The 23057-nt window shown below is 31.9% G+C and overlaps 1 protein-coding gene across 2 annotated transcripts; it reads right to left on the bottom strand.

Moving 5' to 3' along the window:
• Positions 1 to 3694: 3694 nt before the first annotated feature.
• On the bottom strand, positions 3695 to 20762 carry LOC148181116 (photoreceptor-specific nuclear receptor-like). 2 transcript variants are annotated; one of them, XM_088049713.1, is made up of 8 exons: positions 20266 to 20762; positions 16899 to 17163; positions 11622 to 11725; positions 7204 to 7336; positions 6780 to 6907; positions 4613 to 4845; positions 4327 to 4558; positions 3695 to 4274 (listed from the first exon to the last, which is right to left on the bottom strand). In XM_088049713.1, exons 1-8 carry the CDS (start codon positions 20351 to 20353, stop codon positions 4036 to 4038), a joined length of 1422 nt encoding a protein of 473 aa, XP_087905839.1. In that variant the 5' UTR covers positions 20354 to 20762; the 3' UTR covers positions 3695 to 4035. The 2 variants fall into 2 exon arrangements, with proteins under 2 accessions (XP_087905839.1, XP_087905840.1); XM_088049714.1 differs by having other exon boundaries at positions 3696 to 4274; positions 7204 to 7324.
• Between the last annotated feature and the right edge of the window lie 2295 nt (positions 20763 to 23057).

The raw sequence follows: 23057 nt of genomic DNA, 5'->3' as shown, positions 1-23057 counted from the left end.
TTCCAAGTTTGATGACGGTTTAATCTATCACGTGTTGTTTTTCAAAATGTACGTAAAAGAATTCTATTTTTCTGTTTGTTAAAGACAGTTTATGCAACTGTCGAGTAAAAAACATCCTTGGATCCTATAATTGCAAAATAATAGTTCGTGAATATCGCTAAAAATAGTTGATTACGTGGGATGATCTGCCTACTTTAAAAAAAATGTTTATACTAATAATACTACAAAGGAAATAGTAATAATACCTTGATAGTTAATACTTGAATCATCTAATATCATCATCCATTCGAATAAAAAATAAAACAAGGTGATTATAATTAAAGAAAACCTTGATTCGGATTTTTTGACTAAATTATTACTTCATTCTATTTATTACGAAAAATGATTTGAGTTCGCGACTCACATACCAACGACGCGAACTGTGTGAACAGTTAACTCACATAACCCAGAAGACTCCAACAACTGTGTAAATAATGCGATAGAAAACCGAGCAGGATTTTTGAGATAATAGTTTTACCTGTAACGATGTAATGATATTGTCTCTTATGTGTCGCACTTCGTATAATGCAGCAATAAATTAGTACAAGTTTTCATTGTAACATATAATTATTAAGATTTTACTAAATCATAACATGTTGATGTGCAATAAAGTTATAATCAAAATGACTTTTACAAACACATCGTTACTTCAAATCTTAATAATGATAGGTATTCTCTGTGCACATATCACTACATCATTAATTAGCTTATAGACAGGTATGTGGTCATCCCAGGCAAAAATTACAGGAAAAACACAAATCTCTGAAGAATGTTTAAGCAATAATCTATAATCGTCATTAAAGCAATGATGCGCATGATGAAGTCGTGCAATGATCGAAAATTTAACTTTTACTGAATCATCTTCGTACAATCTTAAGTGTTACCTGAATCGAAAGTCGATGGCGATGTTGAATGCAAATCAGATAATATACATAAAATTATCATACAAACGTTTTTCGATGCAGTTTAGGCGATTATCAAAATTACAGGTTTCGTAAGTTGAACTCCTCATAACGTGATGAGAGAATACCGACCAGCTCGGAATTTGAATCGGAAAATTGCCAGATCGCATTTGGTATTTGGTGTACCCAAAATTAATTTGCAGTAACAAAGAAAAGAAGAATTGTCCTTGTCATTATACCAGTCGTGACACATCGAACTTCATTTAAATATTACTTTACTGCCATCGAAGGTATTTTAATGGATTCCTTTATAACAAATGGGGCAAATTAGATTCTTGGACACAAATTAGACACTAATGACCTCGGAACAAATCTGTGATGGAAAACAAGAAAAACATTTTAAATTATGTATTCCGCCATTGTACCGCAAAACCTACTCACATTAACAGTATGTAGATCTTTGTTTTGGTAATCGTTTTCGAAAAACTTGCTGGAATTGATTCCAAGAACATAAGCGGCCACAATCTTCCAAAAGAATGAGTGCGGTTACTTCAGGGAAATAAAAGATTTATTAGATAATTAGGTATTGTTACAGAGAGATACAGCCAAACCTTTTGTTTTTCTTAAGGGTAAATCGAAAAAGAGGCGGAATAATTAGTTAAGAAGAAGAATATTAAGTCACACCTGGCATTCTTCGGAAACTTATGGTGAAAGAACACGCAGTTTATTTTAATTTTTTGTTCTGTATTGATTACGCAATAACCAAAGAGAAGACGAAGGAAAATCGAAAAGTGAGCATTTTATAGGAAACAGGTTACCTAAGGTCGATTTCATCATCGAAACTAAAAGACCTTTAAGACCTCGCTTGAGTTCGTTATTACAACAATTTGTCCAATGCAAGAAGTGTGTTGTTCATTTAAATTTTAAATCGCATTCCTCTTATTACGAAGTCGGTGCAGTTTTGTGAAGTTGTCAGATTTAAATAAAATCACCAACACGAGATAAGCTTGTTCAAAATTATTGTATTTTAGGAAAAACTGCCTCTACTTATCTCAGGCTTTCGTACTCAAATTTATTACTCATGGAAATGCAATTTAAGATGTTAAAACCATTAATGAAAAATGTATCTTTTCAATTATCAATATCAAAACTGATAACGATGATTCAAATTTATATTTTCTTGAATATAACTGTTTGAGATTTGTTTTTGAAGGAAAAATCTATTATCGAGTTGCATTTGCCATCTCACGGTTATTCTGATGAAAGTATACACACTCCGGTGCAGAACATTGCCAGGACTTTTACTCCGTTGGTTGCTAGAGGGCGCCAAGAAAAAGCTGTAGCAGGAATTTTAGCTTCTGTACTTATGCAACTAGACGAACACTTATAAATGAGCTTTTCTCTAGATTTTTAAATTATGTTAATTAAAAAATGTTATCTGTCATCAAATATAATCGAATACACAACAATATTTTTATAGATTATTTTGCCTATACACTGGGTATTTAAAAAAATAAAATCTTGAAATATAGGAAAAAAGTAGTGACATTATAGGACTGAAATGATGAATAATAACATTTTAAATTAAAACAATTTAAATAGATCTTTTAAACACAATTTGAACAGACCAAAATGTCGAAAGAACTTAAAAATGTAACAATCAATGCTTGCAAATTCTCAACTTTAAATGTATGTTGTATTAAATTCGCTATTTGTATTTGAGATTTATTCTCCAGAAGCTTGAATTTTAATATTTCTCAAATCTCAGTTTTCCATTTCAAAGATTTTGATTTCATTAATATCTCAGAGTCTGGAGTAAGAATCTCACTGTTTACAAAAGAAGACCGTGAGAATAGATAAAAATTAACACTGTCCTGAGAAACTCAGAAAAAGTTATCGTTGCACTCGAATGGAACATTATATTTTAAATTATATTTTAGGAAACATTACTATTTTTAGGTTTTATTGAAATTTGTTCAAAAATTGTAGATGCGCTAATTTGATTTTTATGATTTCTGTTAGTTTTCAGGTTTTTCATCTTTTAAAAATTGAAGAATAAAAATAAATTCCAAGAATTTAAGATTATTATAAAAATTTAGATAAACTAACAATGTTTAAAGAAATATAGAGGCTCAATGAATTTAAATGTACCTGTCTATTAAATCGAAGAAAACTGAAGACGTATAATGAATTCCAGAGTACCTAATTATGACAAGTTTCAAACAATTGAACTACCGCAGATTTAAAAATTTTAAGCAGCTGGTGGCTTGTATAATCTACATAAATAATAAGAAAAATCGTATAAATATATGGAGAAAAGTTTAAACATATATGTATAGTTTTTAAAACTACCAAATCTACATATTCGCAAATTCAACAGCATATTTCCGCTGTTTAATTATGTAGCTATTGTTTGTTATCTGATTGATTACAACAATAATAAGCTGTAGTAAGGTCTTCTTTAAAAGAATAATTTCACTTTCAGTCCACAATATCAGCCAAATTGAAATTTCTCATACTTCAGATATATGTATTATTGTAACCACTTTTTTATATCCTTTTCAGCTAATTTTTACTTGTACAATAGATCCATATCCAGACACTATTATTACTTAAAGCACTAAAGGTTTTTGCAGATTAATCACTAAATAACAGTATCAAGTAGATTATAGTTTATTTACACACAATTATGACACCAATATTTTTTCGATGAAGTATGAAACATACATAAAGTTTAAGTTTATTTATAATATATTCAGAATATAATTATACACAATTTATTTTTTGCAGAAAGTTTTATTTACCGTTAACCTACGTCGTGTGGTTACTTACAATTATTTATATTATGTGTTGTGAACGGAGTTCAACTTTATTAAAACATCTTAACAGTTACAGTAGAATGACATTCGCCAGAGACCTGAAAAGCTAAACTTAACCGACTGCTTTTAGAAAATAAATTGTGAAACTTCAATTAGTGCCAATAGAGTCAAATATTTATATACTAGAAAATATGTACATTTTAGAGTGTGGTGCATGTTGTTCGTTTAGAGATTTGCTATAAATTTTCGTTGATATTAAAGGTATGCTTTAAAATTCAGTTTTTATACATATCGCATAAGACTTTTTCCATAGGTGTGTTTCCTATCGTTTTCTGAAAAAACACCGCTTCTACTCTAGAAGCAGGAACTATTCTTAGTAAAGGTAACATTAGCAGGAGTCTTCCAAATCGAGCCACTTGACCAGGAAGTTGAGTTCTGCAGTGTTGCCACAGCATAACTTGCGCTTGATCTTGTAAATTTTCAATCTGACTGGGATCTTTTAAGCCTCTAGTTTCTGAAAATTGAATTTTTTATTAATAAATTAGAGTAAAGTGCAGACTTATTACCTGATCTAAAAAGCACTATCGCTTTTAAGCATGCGAATTCAGCAGGATCGACATGGATAGCCTTAAAGCGCATAAGTGTGTCGGCTAATATTCGCACATCAGTCGCAGAGTGTCCATTCTTTACATGTTCATTGATATTAAATAAAGGACTAGCTGAGACATCTAGAGGCATGCACCACTGGATGGCGTTGAGAAGAAAGAGTTCGCTCCAAGCTTCTTCTAATAGAATTACCTATCAAAAATTATTTTTATGATACTATGCGGAAATACAAGAAAGTTTTAAAACCTGATCTCGAAACGGGAGACTTGCAAAACTGGGCAAGTTTTTAGCCCATTTGACCGCCATAAATAAAAGCCTTGCAGACGTTTCGTAAATCGTTTCGTGAGACGATGGGTAAAGTCCTGCTGTTAATGCAGTGGCGGGTTGAGGTTCTGGTCGCAGAGGACCGCTGCTGGAGGATACCCCACATCCGGAACTCGGGGTGTCTTCTTCTTCGTTTGTAACATCTATACTTTCTTCTGTAGAATATAAAAATAAATCAGTACCCATTTAAGATCTAACACTAAGAGAAAGAAAAAAGGTAAAAAGGGAATATAAATGTATTCTTCTTTTTATCTTCCGACGTCATTTAAAGTACCCACGTTAAATTTATTTAAATTGAATTTATTAATTTAGGGCTGCGTGGTAGTTAAATGGATTTCTACCCTTGCTATTTTCAAGGCGTGTTTGAAGTAGAAGCGTTTCAAATAAAAGTGATATTTTCTCTCCCTCTTTATATCTCTTATAGTCATCCAATGTCCCTAAAGAATAATTAGTAACGTGACGTCGACGGTATTAATCCTTTCGAATAAATTTCGTTTTTGGTGGCCTCAATTTTGGTACGACAGAAAAGTCAGTTAATGTATTTTAAAAATGGTAGATTTGTGTTACGTTAAGGGTGATTCTACTTTAAGAAGTAAATTTGGTGGTCAAAAAATAACTTCAGTTAAAAGACATTTAAATTCATTTTATACTCCACAAGGACCACTATAATTAGAGCGATCACTTTGATTAAATTTTTGAAAATAAATTGTAAATGCACAAAATTTCTTTCCACTGGCAAGTAAATCATAGAAGTCTAGACTTGAAAAATTTGAAAATTGAAAAAAAAATTAAAATTTTGAACTTTTCCCTTGTTCGTAACTTTTTTAGTTTTTAATCAATTTAATTCGTTTTTGGAAGTTCTAGTAGAGGACAAGGGGCCTTCTTTCTATTATAGAGGCTGTACGGTTTGGAATACGGAGATTCGGATGAAAGCGGTTTTAAAGTACTAAAGATTCAATTTTTTACGGATTCTCTAAAATAGGCTCGAAAGTATTTATTCAATTTGGAGTTTTTTTTAATGAACAGATATTGGATCATTATGAAATAGGCTCGAAAAGATTTTATTTTTGTTTTTTTTAAATTCTTTTTAATATTATTAATATTATTATTAATATTATTATTTTATATTATTCTTTTTTAAGTTCTTTTAAATTTTTTTGAGCTTATTTCAGAATCCTCCTGTATATTGTAGACAGTTTCAAGTGCAAGTTCTAAAATTTTGTATAAATAAAAAGTTATAATGACTTAGAAACTTTTGAACAATCTAGAAGTTAAATTTCGGGCGTAGAGTTTCCCAAATTATGAAAATGCTCTGCAAGGATTCGGAAGGATATAAAATCTGAATTTTACAGGAATTCAAGAAAGTTTCACTGAACATTTTAGAAGTTTAATAGAATTTTTTTGTTTTTTTGTTCTCAAGGGTATAAATTCTAGAAAATTTGTAAGAATATATTTTGATGTATTTGAATTTTCTTAACAAAGTTTCTTGAAGTTTTGAAAATTTTGTTTGATCCAAAAATTTCTGAAATCTTAGAAAGAGAGATTTCGAAATTGTCAACTTTCTAGTAGGTTTAAAGAATCTCGAAGATAAAAAAAATCAAGACTTTAACTTTTTTAATCTAATTCAGTTTATAAATTCCTGTAAATTTCTTGAAATTTTGACATTCTGATGATGGATCTAAATACACTTTCTGAAAAATATGCTATTAAAAAAAACTTTGAAGTGATTATTTTGAAAATTCTAAACAATTAAACGTTTTACAATTTTTTTATAACGTTTACTCTCTTTCTGCTTTAAAGATTCTAAAGGCTATAAATTCTGTAAATTAAAAAAATAAATGCAGCGATTTTTAAGATGTTAAAGATTGTACTGGTCAAAACAGTTTAAGTAGAATTATGTGCACCTTAGAACTTTCAGGAATATCTAAGAAAATTTTAACGCTCGATAGATATTCTCAAAATTTATATCGAACGAACACGAAATAATTCAAAATTAAAAGAAATAGCAAAACACGTTTAATTAATTTTATTGAAATTCGGCTAAGATTTAGCACCATTGAATACATGAAGCTTTCGAAGCAGTATTTACCATCGTTATCGCTGCTCTCTTTCGTTGGCGTGGGTTCTCTATTTGGCAGTGCTGGTGGCGGAACAGAGGGTAAAAGATTGTGTGTATATCGTGCAGAAGTCAATGCCATCGTTAAAGGAACCGGAGGCCTGTAAAATATCATTTCCATTCTTTTGATTATAAAGTATTAGATATAAATAGATTTCTACTAAAAATAAAGCATAATACGGTATTTCGCATTTACTGTGTCACAATACACCGATCAAAAGATTATGTATTTTGTGAACCAAGTCGAGCAGAAACTTGAATGCTTTTGTAGTTTTAACGTATGATAGAAGACTGCGCACTTTCATAACATCAAAAGCTTTTGCTCACCACCTCCATCAACTCGTAGCTCAATGATCGCAGCGATAATTAATACCTACAAAAAATCGAAAAATCTCACCCAAATACTCCAACTGCAACTGCAGCTTCTCTAAGTGCACGTTCTTGTTCTGCACTCATGTCTCTCAATGTTTCCGGTCTGATCGTTGCGGTATTCCTTGGCTGCCTTTCGTTTTGAACAGCTAAAATTATAACTTTTTAAGAAGATTTATCAAAGCTTAGGTACATAAATCGTGAAAATTGTATTGACAGATCGTGGTCGAGATAAAAACGTGACCGACGATCCTTTGTAATTGTTACAGTGGGGCGCCTATTTGCGTGCCAAATTACCCCTTTTTGAGGCATCTGGAACAAGCAACACGTGCCTATAATCCACGCACGTTAAACGTATGCGAAATAATTGAGCGTTATATTTAAATGACGACTCGTTTTATGTTTTAAAGTAAATCTACCGTCGCTTCGATGTTTTCGGTCGTAGGGCGCAAAGGGTTTTCTAGCAGGTACCTCATTCCAGTTGCCTCAAAACAAATCGGCATTTTAAGATTTTTTTTGATTTATATACATAGTTAAAATTTCGAAGTATTTTTTGTTTGATTTTCAAGAAAGGTCTTGTGTGGACTTGTGTTTGTCCGTACGTCTGCTGAGTTCCAAATTGCGCAAAGGAAAATCCAATTGTACATACGCTACGTTATTATTTTTCATCAAAGCGAACATCAAACAAGGTAACACCGGTAGCTATCTAACCTTAGCAAACAACTTAGAAACTTCCTCTGGTTATTACTCATTCAAATTTGACAAAGCTTTGTAGCAGAATAAAACCCTTAAAAATAATTTCCACACCGTGTGGTATACACAAAGACGCAAAATAAAACAGTTAACAGCAGGTCGTTCTTAGTGAGAGGATTATTCGCACTTTCCACACAACATTATCATCCGTCTTTCTTCCTTCACGTGAAGTTAGAGAGAAATAAAACTAAAGTTGGTATGTTTTAGAACGATGGTTTTAGCCCTTCACAGCCAAAGCATAATTGGTAGAGTTACAGCGACAAAGGACGAAATGCAAATCTAGACAGTGTTTGAGGCGCTGGGCGTCGCTTAGCGTCAGATGAGACGTGTGCTCGCCCACGGCCTGCTTTATATTCCGTTATTGGCTTCGTTTATTCGGAAATTACAACGTGATAAAGCATATATTCTCTCCTAATGCTGTCTGATAAACATAAAGTAATGTTATTGTTGCTTGTAGGTTATATTGGCACTATATTATATGATAGGTACTAAATGACGGCGTATTATAACATTTTATGACCACATATGTATGCAGCTACATTGTATGCCGTTATAATTATCATTATAAAGTTATAATGCATTATCAAAAGTTAAAACAACCTATTAAAAGCGTGTTGTAGCAAATGCCATTAACACGATTCTGTAGGAAATACTGTTATGACCAGTACTAAAAATAAGAGTTTTATCACAATTTTGTAGAATCCCAATCAAAAAATGAGTGGATTTAAGTTAATTATGTTTTTTAGTAACAAGCATCACTACAGTAAAGTCAATGTGTTTGAAAATAATAAACATGATTTGTTGCCTGAAGTCTTACTACTACAGAATAATAAAACTTGGGGCAATAGCAATGACCATTTATGTCAAATTTGAATTACATACTAAAATTGCAAACAGCTTTATTAACTTTTATCATCACTTGTGTACGTTTAAGGTGTTTATAAATTAACATTCTAATGAAACTTTAAAATATTCACTCATATATCTTGTTTTCGATTAGTAAACTGTTTTTATTTTTATTCTCAAATGCTAAGGCGGCTTTTGTACTGCCGTGTCATGTTTTATTTACTTCTCGATTAAACATTAAAGCGTAAAAGTGTTTTCATTACTTCAAAAGTTCGAAAGTCGCAATATTACATTTTGACTTGAATTTTTTTGGGTGAATTTTGATTTTTTTTTAAGAGAAATTTTTTGCTAGAACTATTTGAAGCTGAAGACCTCGTTTTTTTCAGATGTCTTGTAATCTGTAAATTTTTAATTATTTTTAAGTACCTACGTCACATCTTTTAATTTTTTTAGGTTCTTGACAGATTTTTTTTGAACAACCTTCCACAGATGCTAAATTTAGTACAATTAAACCTTTTAGCTGATTTTTCTGACAATGTCGGATTTTCTTAAAATTCATTAAACTGTTGAATTACTTTCGAATTTTTTAAACTTTCAGATTCATTACATTTTTTTAATTCTTAGAATATCGTTTGATTTTTTATATCTTTTAGATATGTATTAAAGTTTTTTGTTTATAAACATTGTTTAATCATATTTTTTCGATTTTTTTAACTCTTTCGATTTTTTTGTGAAACATTGGATTTTTATACAGCTGTCTGGAAAGTCGCGCATTACGGTGATACTGTATAAATCGCACAATGTCATAGATCACCGAAAAAATGTGAAAAAAAATTCATGTCTTCAATTTTTTGAGATATGATAGATTAAAGAGTAAAAGTTTAATGCCAGAATTAACGATTTTTGTATAATCATTTTACGTTTAAATAAATTTGTTACCTGAAGAACATAAAACAGAGAGTGTGAAATTTTTTTTCACATTTTTTTGGTACTCTGGGGGCCATCAAGGTGGTGCGCCACTTTCCAGACACCTGTATTTCTGGGATTCATTCTTGTGGACCATTTTTTGTAGACTTTTAGAATATTTTGTGTCCATCTTTTTTTATAATTGTTTGATTGTTGATTTTTTTAATAACAATATTTTCTCTAGCGTTCTCAAATAGATTTCTGGAAATTTATAGAACTTGAACTAAGATCTTTAGGTTTCCAGTTAATACAATTTTGAAAGAATTTTAGGTTTTTGTATCTATTCTATGAAATAATCATTAATAATCTGAGACTTTTTATAATAATCTTAGATTACAGTTACAGTAAAAATTTGCAAATTCAAAAAAAAATATATATATATGTATATATGTATAAGTAAATTTTGAAACAGCAAATTTAAAATGCTAACTGCTAAACTTGAAAAAGATTTTAATTAAGAAATTTTAATTGTAAATAGGTTTTTTGAGAATTCTACATTCGTATTAATTTTTACTTTATTTCTTTCTTATATCAATGCAACAAAGAGTGTTATAAATCTTGTTCTATTTTATATTTCTTCTAATTTTTCAATTCATTCTGCGTCAATTTTACATCTTTATATTTTTACTCATCATTTCGTCTTAATCGACACCTGAATCCTTTTTTTTATTTTAATTTATATTTATCTCTTTATATAGGATAGTATTTTCTTGATTTTTTATTTTCTCACCTGATTCTTTAAAAATATGTATTGGCGAAGGAATAGAGGCTACTTGTTTTATAATTCTCTTTTCTCAATTTTCAATTTTTTTTTCTCATTGTATTTATTGTATTTTTGTTTATTTTTAAAAAATCTTACATATTTAAAAAATAATAAAGAACCAAACAAAATTTTATAATGATAGACATGATATGAGATTTTTTTTTTACTTTTACATAACCGATGATAAAATCTTGTGTCTGTATTCATCCTTCGCTTTATTGCCGTACACTGTAAAAGCGCTTCAATATCGACAATGTCTGTCGTAATCAGGTGCTGTCTGTCAATGTCATTATGTAAACAGGCTTGTCGTAAAAGCAGTTAGCTCAGTTGCGACCCGCGCTATTGCCGAGGGTGGAAGAGCAAAGCAGGCGTTGGCTGTAACAAACAGCTATAGCCGGGATTTAGAAGACGCTGATTAATGGGATTCAAAGCTGGTTAATTCCCACCAAACGCTCTACCAAAACTCCCGGGAAGCAACATTAGACGGTGACGGCCAAACTGCCATCAGCCGCCGACTTAACCACCGTCTCGACGCAAGGGGGCAAAATCGCATGCGTATTACAGTGCCGTAATTTACAATCTTGAATAGATGGCTATGAAACGGTCATGGAGTCCTGCGATTTGCCGAAATGAAATTGTTTTTGATGCTCTTCACAGTGCCTCCTGGATTAGTGCCATCATCAATCTTGGGCTTTAATGTGCGTTTAGAATAAAACGAGAAACTTTTCATTTTTACTTCAATTAAAAGAGTTGTTTTTTAAAGTTGAATCTCTAACTCTCTTTCCATGGACAAACTTTGTAAATGTTAAATTTATTTTTAACTAGTCTTATACAATCTCATTTATCTATTCGAACGTATAGGTCGAAGTTTTGCGATAAATTCCCCTGACTATTCAGTATGCAGGAAGCACAAGTGTTGAAGAACTTCGCAGTTTCGGTAATGTTCATCGAGAGCTTTCTCACTTCTCCCAGGACTCGCTTTCCTAACTTTCATCCTTTACCCCACACCATCAAAGCCCTCCCACTCTCTCGCTCTCGCACTCTTGATAATTTAATAATACTTCGGAAATTTAGACCGTTCGTACAGCAAGCTATCAAATTGAATATTTTCAACTTACCATCTTTGTTCATTCCCATTGCTAAACATTTTTTTAGACGACATGCCTGGCATTGATTTCTGTGGGCTTTGTCCACTATGCATCTTCCAGTACCCGCCTGACATCTGCAACAAAATGGAAGACATAGTTCAAAAGCTAAACTTTCGATAATTAAATTGTAATGTAAAATGTAAAATTTTTAATATGTTCACAGTCTTAATAAAAAACTAGTAAAATTGAATTAAGGGTTGCTTTATCTTTCCTAAAGTGGTTTTAACACACTACTTTTATTTCGAAAATGATAATTAAATCTGACAAAGGAGAGGCGTAATTTTTTTTTCAAAGATCTAGAACGGCCAAAATACAATTATTATAAAATACGAAAACATATCAAGACTAACTTTTTGATATGAAAACATCATAATGTTAAAGCATAGATCGATATTTGTGGTTTAACATTTTAAAAAAGCGTGTTTGTGTGAGTTTTGCCTTTCACTTTAGGTAATACAGTCGACTCCGTTTAATTGGACCTCGGATAATTAGGACAACTGTTTTATGACGACATTTTATAAAAACCGGAATCAAACATGTACATACATATGTATAAGTAAAATTTCTTCTTCTTATTGGAACAAAATATCATATAATCGGGACAAAAGTAATGCTGTTAGTTTAAGGTTATGTCTCTTGTGCTGATTTTTTGTGTGCTGTTTAGATTTGCATAATATAATTTACCAAAAATCGTAATAACATATCTAATAATTTATTATAGAAAAACATCATGTATAGTTCGCTCGCAAGAAGCTCATAGCAAAAGCTCGCTTATACTTGCAGCTCTCTGGCTACACCGCGTGTTTCGGTATGCGATCTTTAGCTTTATTACGTCAAATATTATTTAAATTTTTTTCCGACTGTAAAAAAAGTACAAATCGGTATTTTGATCGTGTACCTACGAAAAATGCAAACAAATCTCAAAAAAATAGTTTAAGTAGATCTTGAAGAACTGGAATTCCTACTGACGTTGTTGTGATTTTTGTTTATTTTTAAATGCTGATATGAATTCAGAAACTTAGCTTTTATTGTTTTAGATGCAGTCTAAATAAAAACGAAAATTTAAAGGAATATGAACTAATAATCTGTTAATACAGAATGCAAAGAAATTCAAGCAGTTTGTGAGTAAATATGTTGAAGAATTTTGCGATAAATCAGTAAAAGGTTACAGAAGAAATTTTATTTTACGATACAAAATTGTTATTTACAGCTCAGTTATCTTTGGCAACGACAGTGCCATCTTAAAATTAAAGTTAGATGGATACAATCCGTGTTGCAGAAGAATTAATAAATTTAACATAATCTGCAAAAGAACTTAAACATTCCATCTGAATTGCGCAAATATTTTCCAATCTTTACGGATGACTTAATCATATTTTTTTTTGTTTCAAATTTCTGAATCTTGTAATTTCGTGGATGGCAAATAATTTTGAGTGGATTTTTATAAAATAATCTTCACATAAATCTTGTTTGTAAATCTTAAAGTTAACAGAAATAACTTTTGCAACAAAAACATATTTACACATAATTAGCAAAAATATTCAGAGTAAAAATGATAAAACATGGCACCAGAACAAAATCCAGGTTGATTTATACTAAACATGTGCACGTGTAACCTACAAAAATGAAATCCACAGTTTATCATTTCAAATTTTTAGTTTTTGCATCCCCATTTAAAATTGAAAAAACGGCGATTAAACTAAAGCATTTGACAAAACGATTCTAGACGTTGCAATTTTGTATTGAAGACTGGAACTGTGATTTATTACCGAAATGTGTGTTCGAGAGATTGAAATTAAAGACAAAAGGGCAGAGATATCACCGTCGGGCGATAACTGTCGTCGCTCGTTGCTGCTGAACACCTGATGCCCATGTTGGCTTAATATTGCTTAAAACTCAACCGTTACTGCCACCCCCTGTTTTAGCCATTACGTTAAATACTTAGCTACAGTATACAATTACATAAAATACGCATATAAAAGCGAAAAGCGAATTAAACCATCAAAGTAGACAAAAAGTTTTCAGCGCGAATTGTCATTTCAGTAACTTTAAACACTTGAGTTTTTTATTCCGAAGTAATCAAAGTACTTTAAAGGTAAATTAACATTCGTAACCTTTCAGATGTAAAACAACACTCAAGTACTATTTAGAGAATATTGACGGATGTTTACGATTCACTTTATTGTTTAGCGCACCTTTACAAATCAGCCTTTCGATTCTTACAAACTTTGATTGCCTACGTTTCGTTTTTTAGTAATGGAGTCTACAGAGCAGAAGTTTGGACAATTGTTAAATTTGAACACCAAGTTCTGTTCTCTCTGCTGATACGGTGCTGCTTGTGAGTGAAAATATGCTGTGGCGATGTCTGGATTTTTTTGACCACGTTGGGAAGAGCAATTCAGGCATATAGACAACGTGATGTTGTGTATCGTCTATCGATTAGGCAGCAAGCGAACGCGATTTCTGTAACCAGATTAGAGCACAAAGGCCGCAGCACGAGACCGATACAGTGCACGGATTACAGGTTCCCTAATTGATTGCGGTTCACACTCGTCCACTCCATCGAGAGTCCCCTACATTCTGCTCAACTTCAATCATAATGAAATACGCGTTATGTTGTCGTGTCATGTATTGAAACTCATTTACTCAATGCGGTATGCCATAACGGGATTTTTAAAGGATTTATTATTGAAGCGAGATAAACGCCTGACTGCTTTTCGTTTTCAACAAACAGAATTTCAACAAATTCGGAACGTTATTAAAAAATAATACATTTTCGAATAAAGATTGTCATTTCCATATTTGTGCTTTCATTCTTCAGTCAGTCCAGATTCGTCATAACCGGGAAATAAGAACGATTTCAATTATTATTTGGAGAAACTCTGGGTATCCACAAGCACATTCCAATTAAAACTTCCAAGAACTGTCGAGTCAAATGCACACCAGTAACCATAAAAATGTTGTAAAATTGTAGAACGGTGTACGTATAAAACGGTGTAGGATCTCATTAAGGCCGATGGAAAACAGTAAAATCCAAATCCCGCGCATGAAACTAGTAACGAGCGAAGTTCGAAATGTTCCACCGTCCGTGTATAATGCCTCCAAACATCCGGAAGCGGCCTCTGTCCTATATAGAACGACGGGACATGTGTTCTAGTGGAATCATTTTATATACAGCACAGCTCATCCCGTGCCGTTGCACCATCCCCAGGGACAACGCGCTTGGAATCATCTGGCGAACCGGGGATTCGCCGTCAACTAAACTATCGGAAAGCTATTGGGAACAGGGGCGGATTTAGTCTGCTTAAGCGCCCGACGCTTAATATCAAACTGATACCTACTTAGTTTGTTAAACCTAAGACAATTTTGTTAGTGGAAAATTGTTAAATTCCACAGCACTTTAGATATTTCTCCAGGTTTCACATCGTACAAAAGTGTCTAGTGCTTTTTTGGTAAGTTCGTTCGTACCTCCTCCTTTTGGTTGTCTGTAAATTTAATCTGTCAGTTTATGTTGCATTGGATCGAGAGTACAAATTCTGTCCACTAGATTTCAGAAGAAATAAAACGAAAATTTCTTTTTTTGTATAGAAAATTTTGTAGGCACCAAATTTAAAATGCGGCTCGCCGATTGGTCGTTCAGCAGAGAAGTTGGGTTTTTTCAATCTCTTGCAATTTCTGCGGAATGACAAACAAGAATTTTCAAATTGTCACATTTGTCAAACTGTCACCAACTTATTATAAGAGCATCAGAAATAAACAAATTTTTATCATTTTCAGTACCGATTTGCATATATGTATGTATTTTAACTTTATCTTTTTTTTCATTATATTTTGCGATTACATACTTTTTTTTTACTAGTTTATTAGTATGTAATAAACTTGTCAATTGCTTGTGGAGCCATCTGTTATTTAAATTAATATGTATCTATTACAGGTATCTAACTTTTCCGTTTTAAATCATGCTGATTTCTAGAGTTACTCTTTTGTAAATCGGTAAATTTTCAGCAGGAAAAATAATGTATTTTGTGTGATCCAACAAATTTCTATTCGGAGTAAGCCATTCATTAAGAACGTAAGTATGTCGTCTTCTTGCTCGAAAACTGTCAAATCGCTCTAATATTTCGTGCTCATACGTCAAAACTGCGAATGGAAATTTAATGGATCACACGATACATACAATAAAAATATAAAAAACTAAGCCAATAAAGCACACATTAACACGACCTTTATAAAAACATTTTCCAGAAGTGGTAGATTTTTAATTTGTGTCGCATTAATTGAATGTGAATTAACATTATTTTGTAATATGTTAAGTTTACTGTTTGCGAGTTACTCTCAGAGCCTAATTTAATCAAACCAGGTTTACCTAATCTGAGTAATTATTTTTATGTTACTTTTGAATAAATTATAAATACGTGATTCCATGCATATTAAATTGTTCATCGCCGCCAGTATATTTGAGCACATTTGGCATCTAATAAAATTTTCTAATATAAATGGATCCGGTCCTGCTTTTTTATAAAACCTCATGAACTATAGCCTACAGCAGACTGACGAGTGAATGCTGCGGAAGCAGATGGGAAAAATGGGAAAGCTTGTACCTTCTCTTGAAGGGATTTAGAAAAATATTTCCCATTTGCGAGCTGCTGTCACAGTTTCGCTTTCTATCTTTGTCCAATCGTCAGAGCGTTTTATGAAATCGAAGAGATGAACGAACGAAATAAAAAGAATGGAAGCTATTAAATCGGAGATATACTGCCACAAGAGGTTTTATAAAATGATTAGTGTGAAGTAAAGTACTATAAAAAAGCAATGCGTTAGAATTTATCTGTAGTTTAACAGCGAAGCAAGAAACAAAGAGAAAGAGGTGGCGGAAAATAAAACCGAACGAGATCAATCACGCAACGACTGGTTTTGAGTGTTGACAGGATTTGGAAAACTTTTAACAAATACGCTTTTGGGAAAATATAATTTTGTAGCTTTTCTTTCGATGCATTGAAGGGCTCGGGAAATTTTATATCATAAACATGATCGAAAGAAATGAAACGTTTGCACTTTATACAACGTGCTCCCTCGTTCTCCGAAATTGATATGAAAGCAGAAAGAGAAGTAACTTTAATTGAATCTTGAAACGAGATTTATATTTACGATTCTTTAGTAATACTTTATGATTGCTGGTTCGGAAAATTTGCATTTGTAAACCCACCCTCACTGCTTTCACGTCAAACGCAAGAAAATTAGTCTGACCTGTATATCAATTTTCTTCTGACAGATCTCTTGAAAAAGCCTGAACATCCATTACAAGCGAGTATTCCGTAGTGCTTCCCTGAGCTGGTGTCTCCGCAGACGACACAAATTAGACCAGGTGTTCCCTTCTTCGTCGGAACGCTCCATGGTGGCGGCGGTGTTCTTGATGCTTGAACCAGTGTTTGTGAATTAGGCAAACAAAGAGCCAAAGGATGATCCCCTTCAGAACTGTAGCAGTCCACACTGCCAGGAGAAGTTCTTAAGTCTGTCAATCAAAATGATGCGTTAGTCTAAGGTGCTTTCACAATGCCAACATAAGTGGTCCCCGATGTATTGATGTTGAGAGTATCGCCTTTATAAAATCAGTTACAGTCAAATTGATATTAGGGTATTAATCAAGTGTGCTTGATTATCATGTGAATGGAACAAGTTGGAACCCATATGTCAAAGTTTGAACACCCCTGTATTTACTAATGCGCCCCTCTGTATGTCTCATCATAATTACTACACAATTACCGATGTACATTTCATTATTTTAAACAGTAGTCTAAAAAATTCAAAAAATCGTGAATTTATGGTACATCAATACAACTTTAACCACAAAACTGTAAAACGAAAAGTTATTAAATCAATTTATTAATTTTGTAATTATTATTACGCAATAAAGTAATAGAAGAAAACCCCGCCGAATCTCCTCCAGTGAAAATATTCGCTCACGTATAATCGTTGCTTTGAGGGGTTAAAATCTCCACAGTGTGTAATAGATTTTTAATTTGCTTGACCACATGGTATGATGTTAACGATTGGAGGTCCCTTGGCTTTACAACAGCTTCCTGAATCCACCCTACCCTAGCCCAACTTTCTATCATAATGCCACCACTTTATCCCCGTATAATACAAATTAATACAGTGGCATTAAATAGAGACACGCTGTAATCCCTCGATAGTTTTGCATCTTTGTCTTTTTTAGAACAAGCTAATATAATGCGCTTTGTTTACTTGAGCTCTCTAACAGTTTGCTAGAAGGGCCATGATATTTAAGGCAAAAATATTTTGTAGCACTTTACATATGGCACAAATTTTAGGATATGGTGCAGGGGTAGGTGGTGTTGTTATGTAAATGAGGTTTTATTCGTGTCAATATTGAAAAAGTATTTGTAGGTGAGGGTAAGTTAACAAGTCAAACAAATATTTATTTAATACGTAATTGATAAGGGATGAAATTTTGTTTTTTGGTAAGAAATGAAATACTGATGTAGCGGAATTGATGTATGTTTTATGTACTGAATTTTTAGCTATTGTAACCAACTTTTCAGTAGTTTTTTATCTAATCCAAAAAAAACTTTATTAAACATTTTTTCTGTTCAAAACGTGTCCATGAACAGTCTCTTCATTGCATAATAATGCTAAAAGCAGAACGTTACTGAAGAACAACTTTTCACTTCATTATCGTTCAGTATTATGTACTAAAAGATTAAATCTGAAAAATAAGCATCTTTAAAATTATAAAAAATTGCTAGTCGTATTGAGGCCACTTTTTTTATACTCCTACAAAATTGTTTCCTACTCTTTTCCCTTTTCTTGAAGTACCGCCAAAGCTAGAAGATATCTACTGAAGATTTTTTTATGGTAGATTGTAGTCAAACTTATTGTTGTTAATTTCCTTTACCTTTTGTTTTCCTTCACCTTCATTTTTTGTGTATTTCTATTTTATTCTTTAGTTATTTTAAGTAAATGCTTAGTTTTTTATCCCTTAATAGTTGAATTATTTTTTTTTACAATTGCTATATAACGTTGACATTTTGATGGTCATTTAGAAATGACATCAAGAAAAAAAAAAGAAGAAAAGTTTGACAGGAATTGAAATTGGAAGTAAGCAATTGTTTGGTACACTCATTTATAAATGTAATATGATTTATCAACTTTTATTAGATTTTACGCAAATATCTGGCTATAAACTTAAAACAGTGCGAAGACTCTGCCAAATGTTAATTTTAAAATAATTGTCAAATCAATCTACTTAGGTATTGTTAAATTTTGCGATTGTAGAAAAAAATGTGTTGTCCAAATATAATTATTTGCAACTTTATTTTCACTTTTATTTTCACGAGTACTTTGCGTATTTTATAACTTTTAATGCACTACCTAAGTCGTTAAATTGCCAAGTCCATTTTGAATTTTTCGGTCAGGAAATCTGTATTTTTGATTTTTGACGTCAAATCTGGAATTTGAATATTTGGGAAATAAAAATGTGTAGTATAAAATAATAGAATGTTCTCGCATAATGAAACATAAAAGAATTAAACTTCAGTTTATGTTTTCTTTTTTTTCTTTCATATATTTTTTTTATAAAATTAAAAACGCATTTTGTCTAAAAATGAAATTTGTAACGACGATATGTATTTCTATAATGAATGTCCTAAAAATTGCAGAACTATGCAGATTGGTACACCGTTATGCAATCCTATAGAAAAAAGGTCCAAAAAAATCGACTTTTAAACCATTTTTCTAAAAATGGCGGACCAACTACTTATTTTCTTCAGATAAAAACAAGTAGCATTTTTTTTAAGAATTGTTTGAGGCTTCGTTAGAAGACTACAGCACATGCTAAGTCACGTTTTTTTTTCATTTATAACGAACTTAAATTCTAAAAGAAAATAAATAAAAAAAATAAATAAAAAAAATAAGCTGCGATTTCGAATTACAGTTACTTCAGCAAGGTTTCATTATCAAATCAGTTAATCTTTATTTAGTTTGAACACCCAGTAAGTACCAAATTTTAATCCACTTTTTTGATTTTTGGTGAAAATTGACCCGAGTTATTAATATACATTCAGATGAGCATGGAAACCCATAAGAATTGAGAAACAGAATCATAAACTGTTGATCGGAATCAAAATTTAACCATTTTAAAAAGTTTGAAATGTGAATTTTGAACTTAATTTTGATACAAAAACCTAAAATTTGATTCTAAGCAACTTTTAAACTTTTATTGATAAAAGGAAATATGGGAATATGAGAGTACCTTACTTAAAAAATTGCAGTAAGTCCAGTTTGCAAAGTAGAATGAAATTGGTGGCATAAAAAGATGCGTTTTTTAAAGTTCTGACCTTTGCACTCGAATTAACTGTTGTCAAAAAATTTGTTAGTTTACTTTAGACAGTTGTAGAATAAAATGCGAGACAATTGAGGTGACAGTTTGCATGCTATTCTTTTAAGACTTTAAAACAATTTTTAAATAAGCTCTATTTCCAAAAAAATAAATGTCTAATAAGTTGCCTAACCACCAAAATATAAATGATGTATGACACAGCTCTCCCGGCGCATCCACCATTCTTTAAAAATCAAGCACATAATGACTGCTTACCATTTGGATGATGCGAATGATGTTCTGGTGAACAAGGCTGATGCAAAGTTGGTAGTAGTGAGCCGGCTTGTGACACTGAACAGTCCATGTTTGCCGTCGATTGTAATTCAGAAGAGAAAATCGAATTTTTCGACCGTTAATATAGTTTTAAGTTCATTTATTTATTTCAATCGCATAAATTTGTGATTTTTATTTTTTAACACATTGGATCTTCCACAATTAATTTTATTTTTAATATTTTTATTTTTGTTTTACCAGCAAACTCTGATTTTGTCTTTTTAAAGGTCACTTTATTTTAATTCAAATTTTCTTTTTTATTTTTAGGTGATGTTTGTAAGAAAAAAACTAAACCACACATTTCAACTGATAGGTTTTAATCACCACTTGGGAATTTTGCCAGGTTTGAAGAGTAGTGGTCACTTGATGTTTGTTTGTACCGGTGGTGAATGGAAGTGAACGATATTACGATGTTAAGGGGTAACATGTATTAGGTGGTGTATCATCCATGGGCGGGATCAGAGCTCGCTACCCTGTGTTTAACTTCTGTTGGAGCACGCGGCTGCGCCCTATTCCCCCCTCGCCATCAATTTCTTCTGCCACAATCGTGAATTCGCGTTCCCGTCCTACTTATCTTTTCGCTAAATATTACAACAACAAAAAGGCCAAGCTAAAAAAATCTTTATTTACAAAAAAAAGACTAATTGTAAAAAAAAATTTTGTTAAACGTGCACATTCTGGATTGGTAATTTTAACACAGTCGTCTTTTTATAAATATTTTTAATACATAAAAATTATTTGCAGGGAGCCCTCAGGTGTTTGGCGAGATGGTCACGGCTTGGAGGGGTTGATTTGTGAACCGTGGTGGTTGGCAGAGCGACGGTGCCATTGGCTGAACCGCGCTAATCCCATTGGTCTGACGTGCTCTTTACTCGCATTGGCGCCCCTCCATGCTATGCCAAATGACCTCTGCCCTGAACTCCGGGGACAGGCACTTTTCCTACCCCTCTTCGGGATAGCTGCTGAAATATGTAGTCGACAAAAATAATAAATACTTATTATTAACTAGTTTTCCCGCGTTTTTTACTTTTAGGAGTAAAATTTAAGGATCAAAACAGTACTTAGTTAATATTTTCAATTTCAAACGTAAAAATTTATTTACAGGTAAAAATTGCAATTTTGTTATTTTTATGCATTTAATTTCTCTTTTGTTTTTATCTAGTGTTTTATTTATTGAAAGGAAAGCTAAGTTAAAATAAAAATATCCGATTTCATTGAAATAAATACTTCCCTAAAAAATTTACCTTTAAATCCCAACTCAATTAAAACACTCAAAAGCTTCTTCAAGTCTAGAAGATAACATAAAAAAATAGTTTGAATAAAATCAATGATTTCTGTAACATTTTTCTCGAGAAAATGGGAATCGTATTCGATTCGGTTAGGAGGAAATTCTGCTAATAAATAACAACGAGCAAATAAAAAATGCTTGACCGCTTTTCGCATTTTTTTTCTGAGAAGTTGAGTGTCTTTCACAAAGAAAAGTGTTTTCCAGTTTTATTTAGAATACAAAAGTCAAGTTTCAGCTGAATCTAGAACATTTAAAGGTAGCATTTATTTACTGCCAATGTCATAAGGCGAATATAAAATATTAATTTTATCTCAAAATGAATGAATTAAATATTTTAGGAAGCTACATATCTAATTAACTAGGTGGCCCTCGGACCTTGCTTGTCCGTGGCGTTGGATATTAGTTTGGGATTGCTTATTTATTATATTGGGTGAGCAGAATAAAACGTGATCAAAGCAATTTGGACTTTCTGCGAGATAATTGAGGCTTTAACACTTTAAAACACCACTGTAAATGTGTGGACCCTCATTCTTACAATAATCGTTGTCCCAGTACGATAGATCTCAATAATATTACTAATAATTTCCTCAAAAAATTAATTTTTGTCTTTGTTAAAAACTTTTAGCGCTGTAAAGTGTAATATTAAATTGAATTATTTCGAAATTTTGCGGATAACACTGTAGGTATGTATGTACCTATACGTCATTGCTGCTCAAAAAAAACTGAGACAAATTTGAACAGCGTATAAATCTGAAATCTAGTAATTTATGCTGCGTAAATTGGCATTTGGTGACGTTTGCTAAATAAGGTATTGTTATGTATCTTCTAATTTTTCCAAAGTTCCGCATTTCTTTCTGAATTAGTGTTAACGAAGGCATTTTGACTTTCAAAACGTGGATTGCAATTTTTGGCACTTTTTCAAAATTTGACATTGTCATTTTAAATGGCAGTTCAGTAGCCTGAATTACATTAACAACATTTTACTTGGCGCAGTTTTTCATGATCAGCAAGGGTACATGTCAATTTTCTAAAAAAAAAAACCATAAATTTATAGTTAAATACCTTCGACTCCGTACTAAAGATAACAAGTTTGTTACTCCTACAATTTAGTGACAATTTGACAAATGTGACAGTTCATATTTAACCTTCCGTAGGAACAGTAGAAGTTTAAACAAATCGGCATTGTGTTACACACTGCTGAACGACCAATCACAGAAACATTTAAAATTTGGCTCCTACAAAAAATTTTCTGTAGATTAGACTGAATTATTTTTATAAATTCCTATTAAACGTTTGACAACATTGTTTTATGTATCAATGGACGCTTTACACTTCGAGTGGTTACCATGACTTTGTCTTGGAATGTACATATGGTCGTGATGTTGCCAAATTATCTCTGATAACCGCTTTTATATCTCTAATCAGAATAACAAAAGAAAATTAGAAT

The sequence above is a fragment of the Gnatocerus cornutus genome, chromosome 1 (genome assembly GCF_029298725.1).
Source record: "Gnatocerus cornutus isolate USDA-ARS CGAHR chromosome 1, icGnaCorn1.1, whole genome shotgun sequence".
NCBI lineage: Eukaryota > Metazoa > Arthropoda > Insecta > Coleoptera > Tenebrionidae > Gnatocerus > Gnatocerus cornutus.
This window is presented reverse-complemented; position numbering and strand designations above follow the sequence as displayed.

Coding starts and splice junctions, on each gene's coding strand:
- LOC148181116 (XM_088049713.1), bottom strand. CDS start 20,353: ATGGACTGTTCAGTGTCACAAGCCGGCTCACTACTACCAACTTTGCAT. Junction 17,164..20,265: donor TCATTCGCATCATCCAAATG/GTAAGCAGTCAT, acceptor TTTGATTGACAG/ACTTAAGAACTTCTCCTGGC. Junction 11,726..16,898: donor AGAAGAAAATTGATATACAG/GTCAGACTAATT, acceptor ATTTTGTTGCAG/ATGTCAGGCGGGTACTGGAA.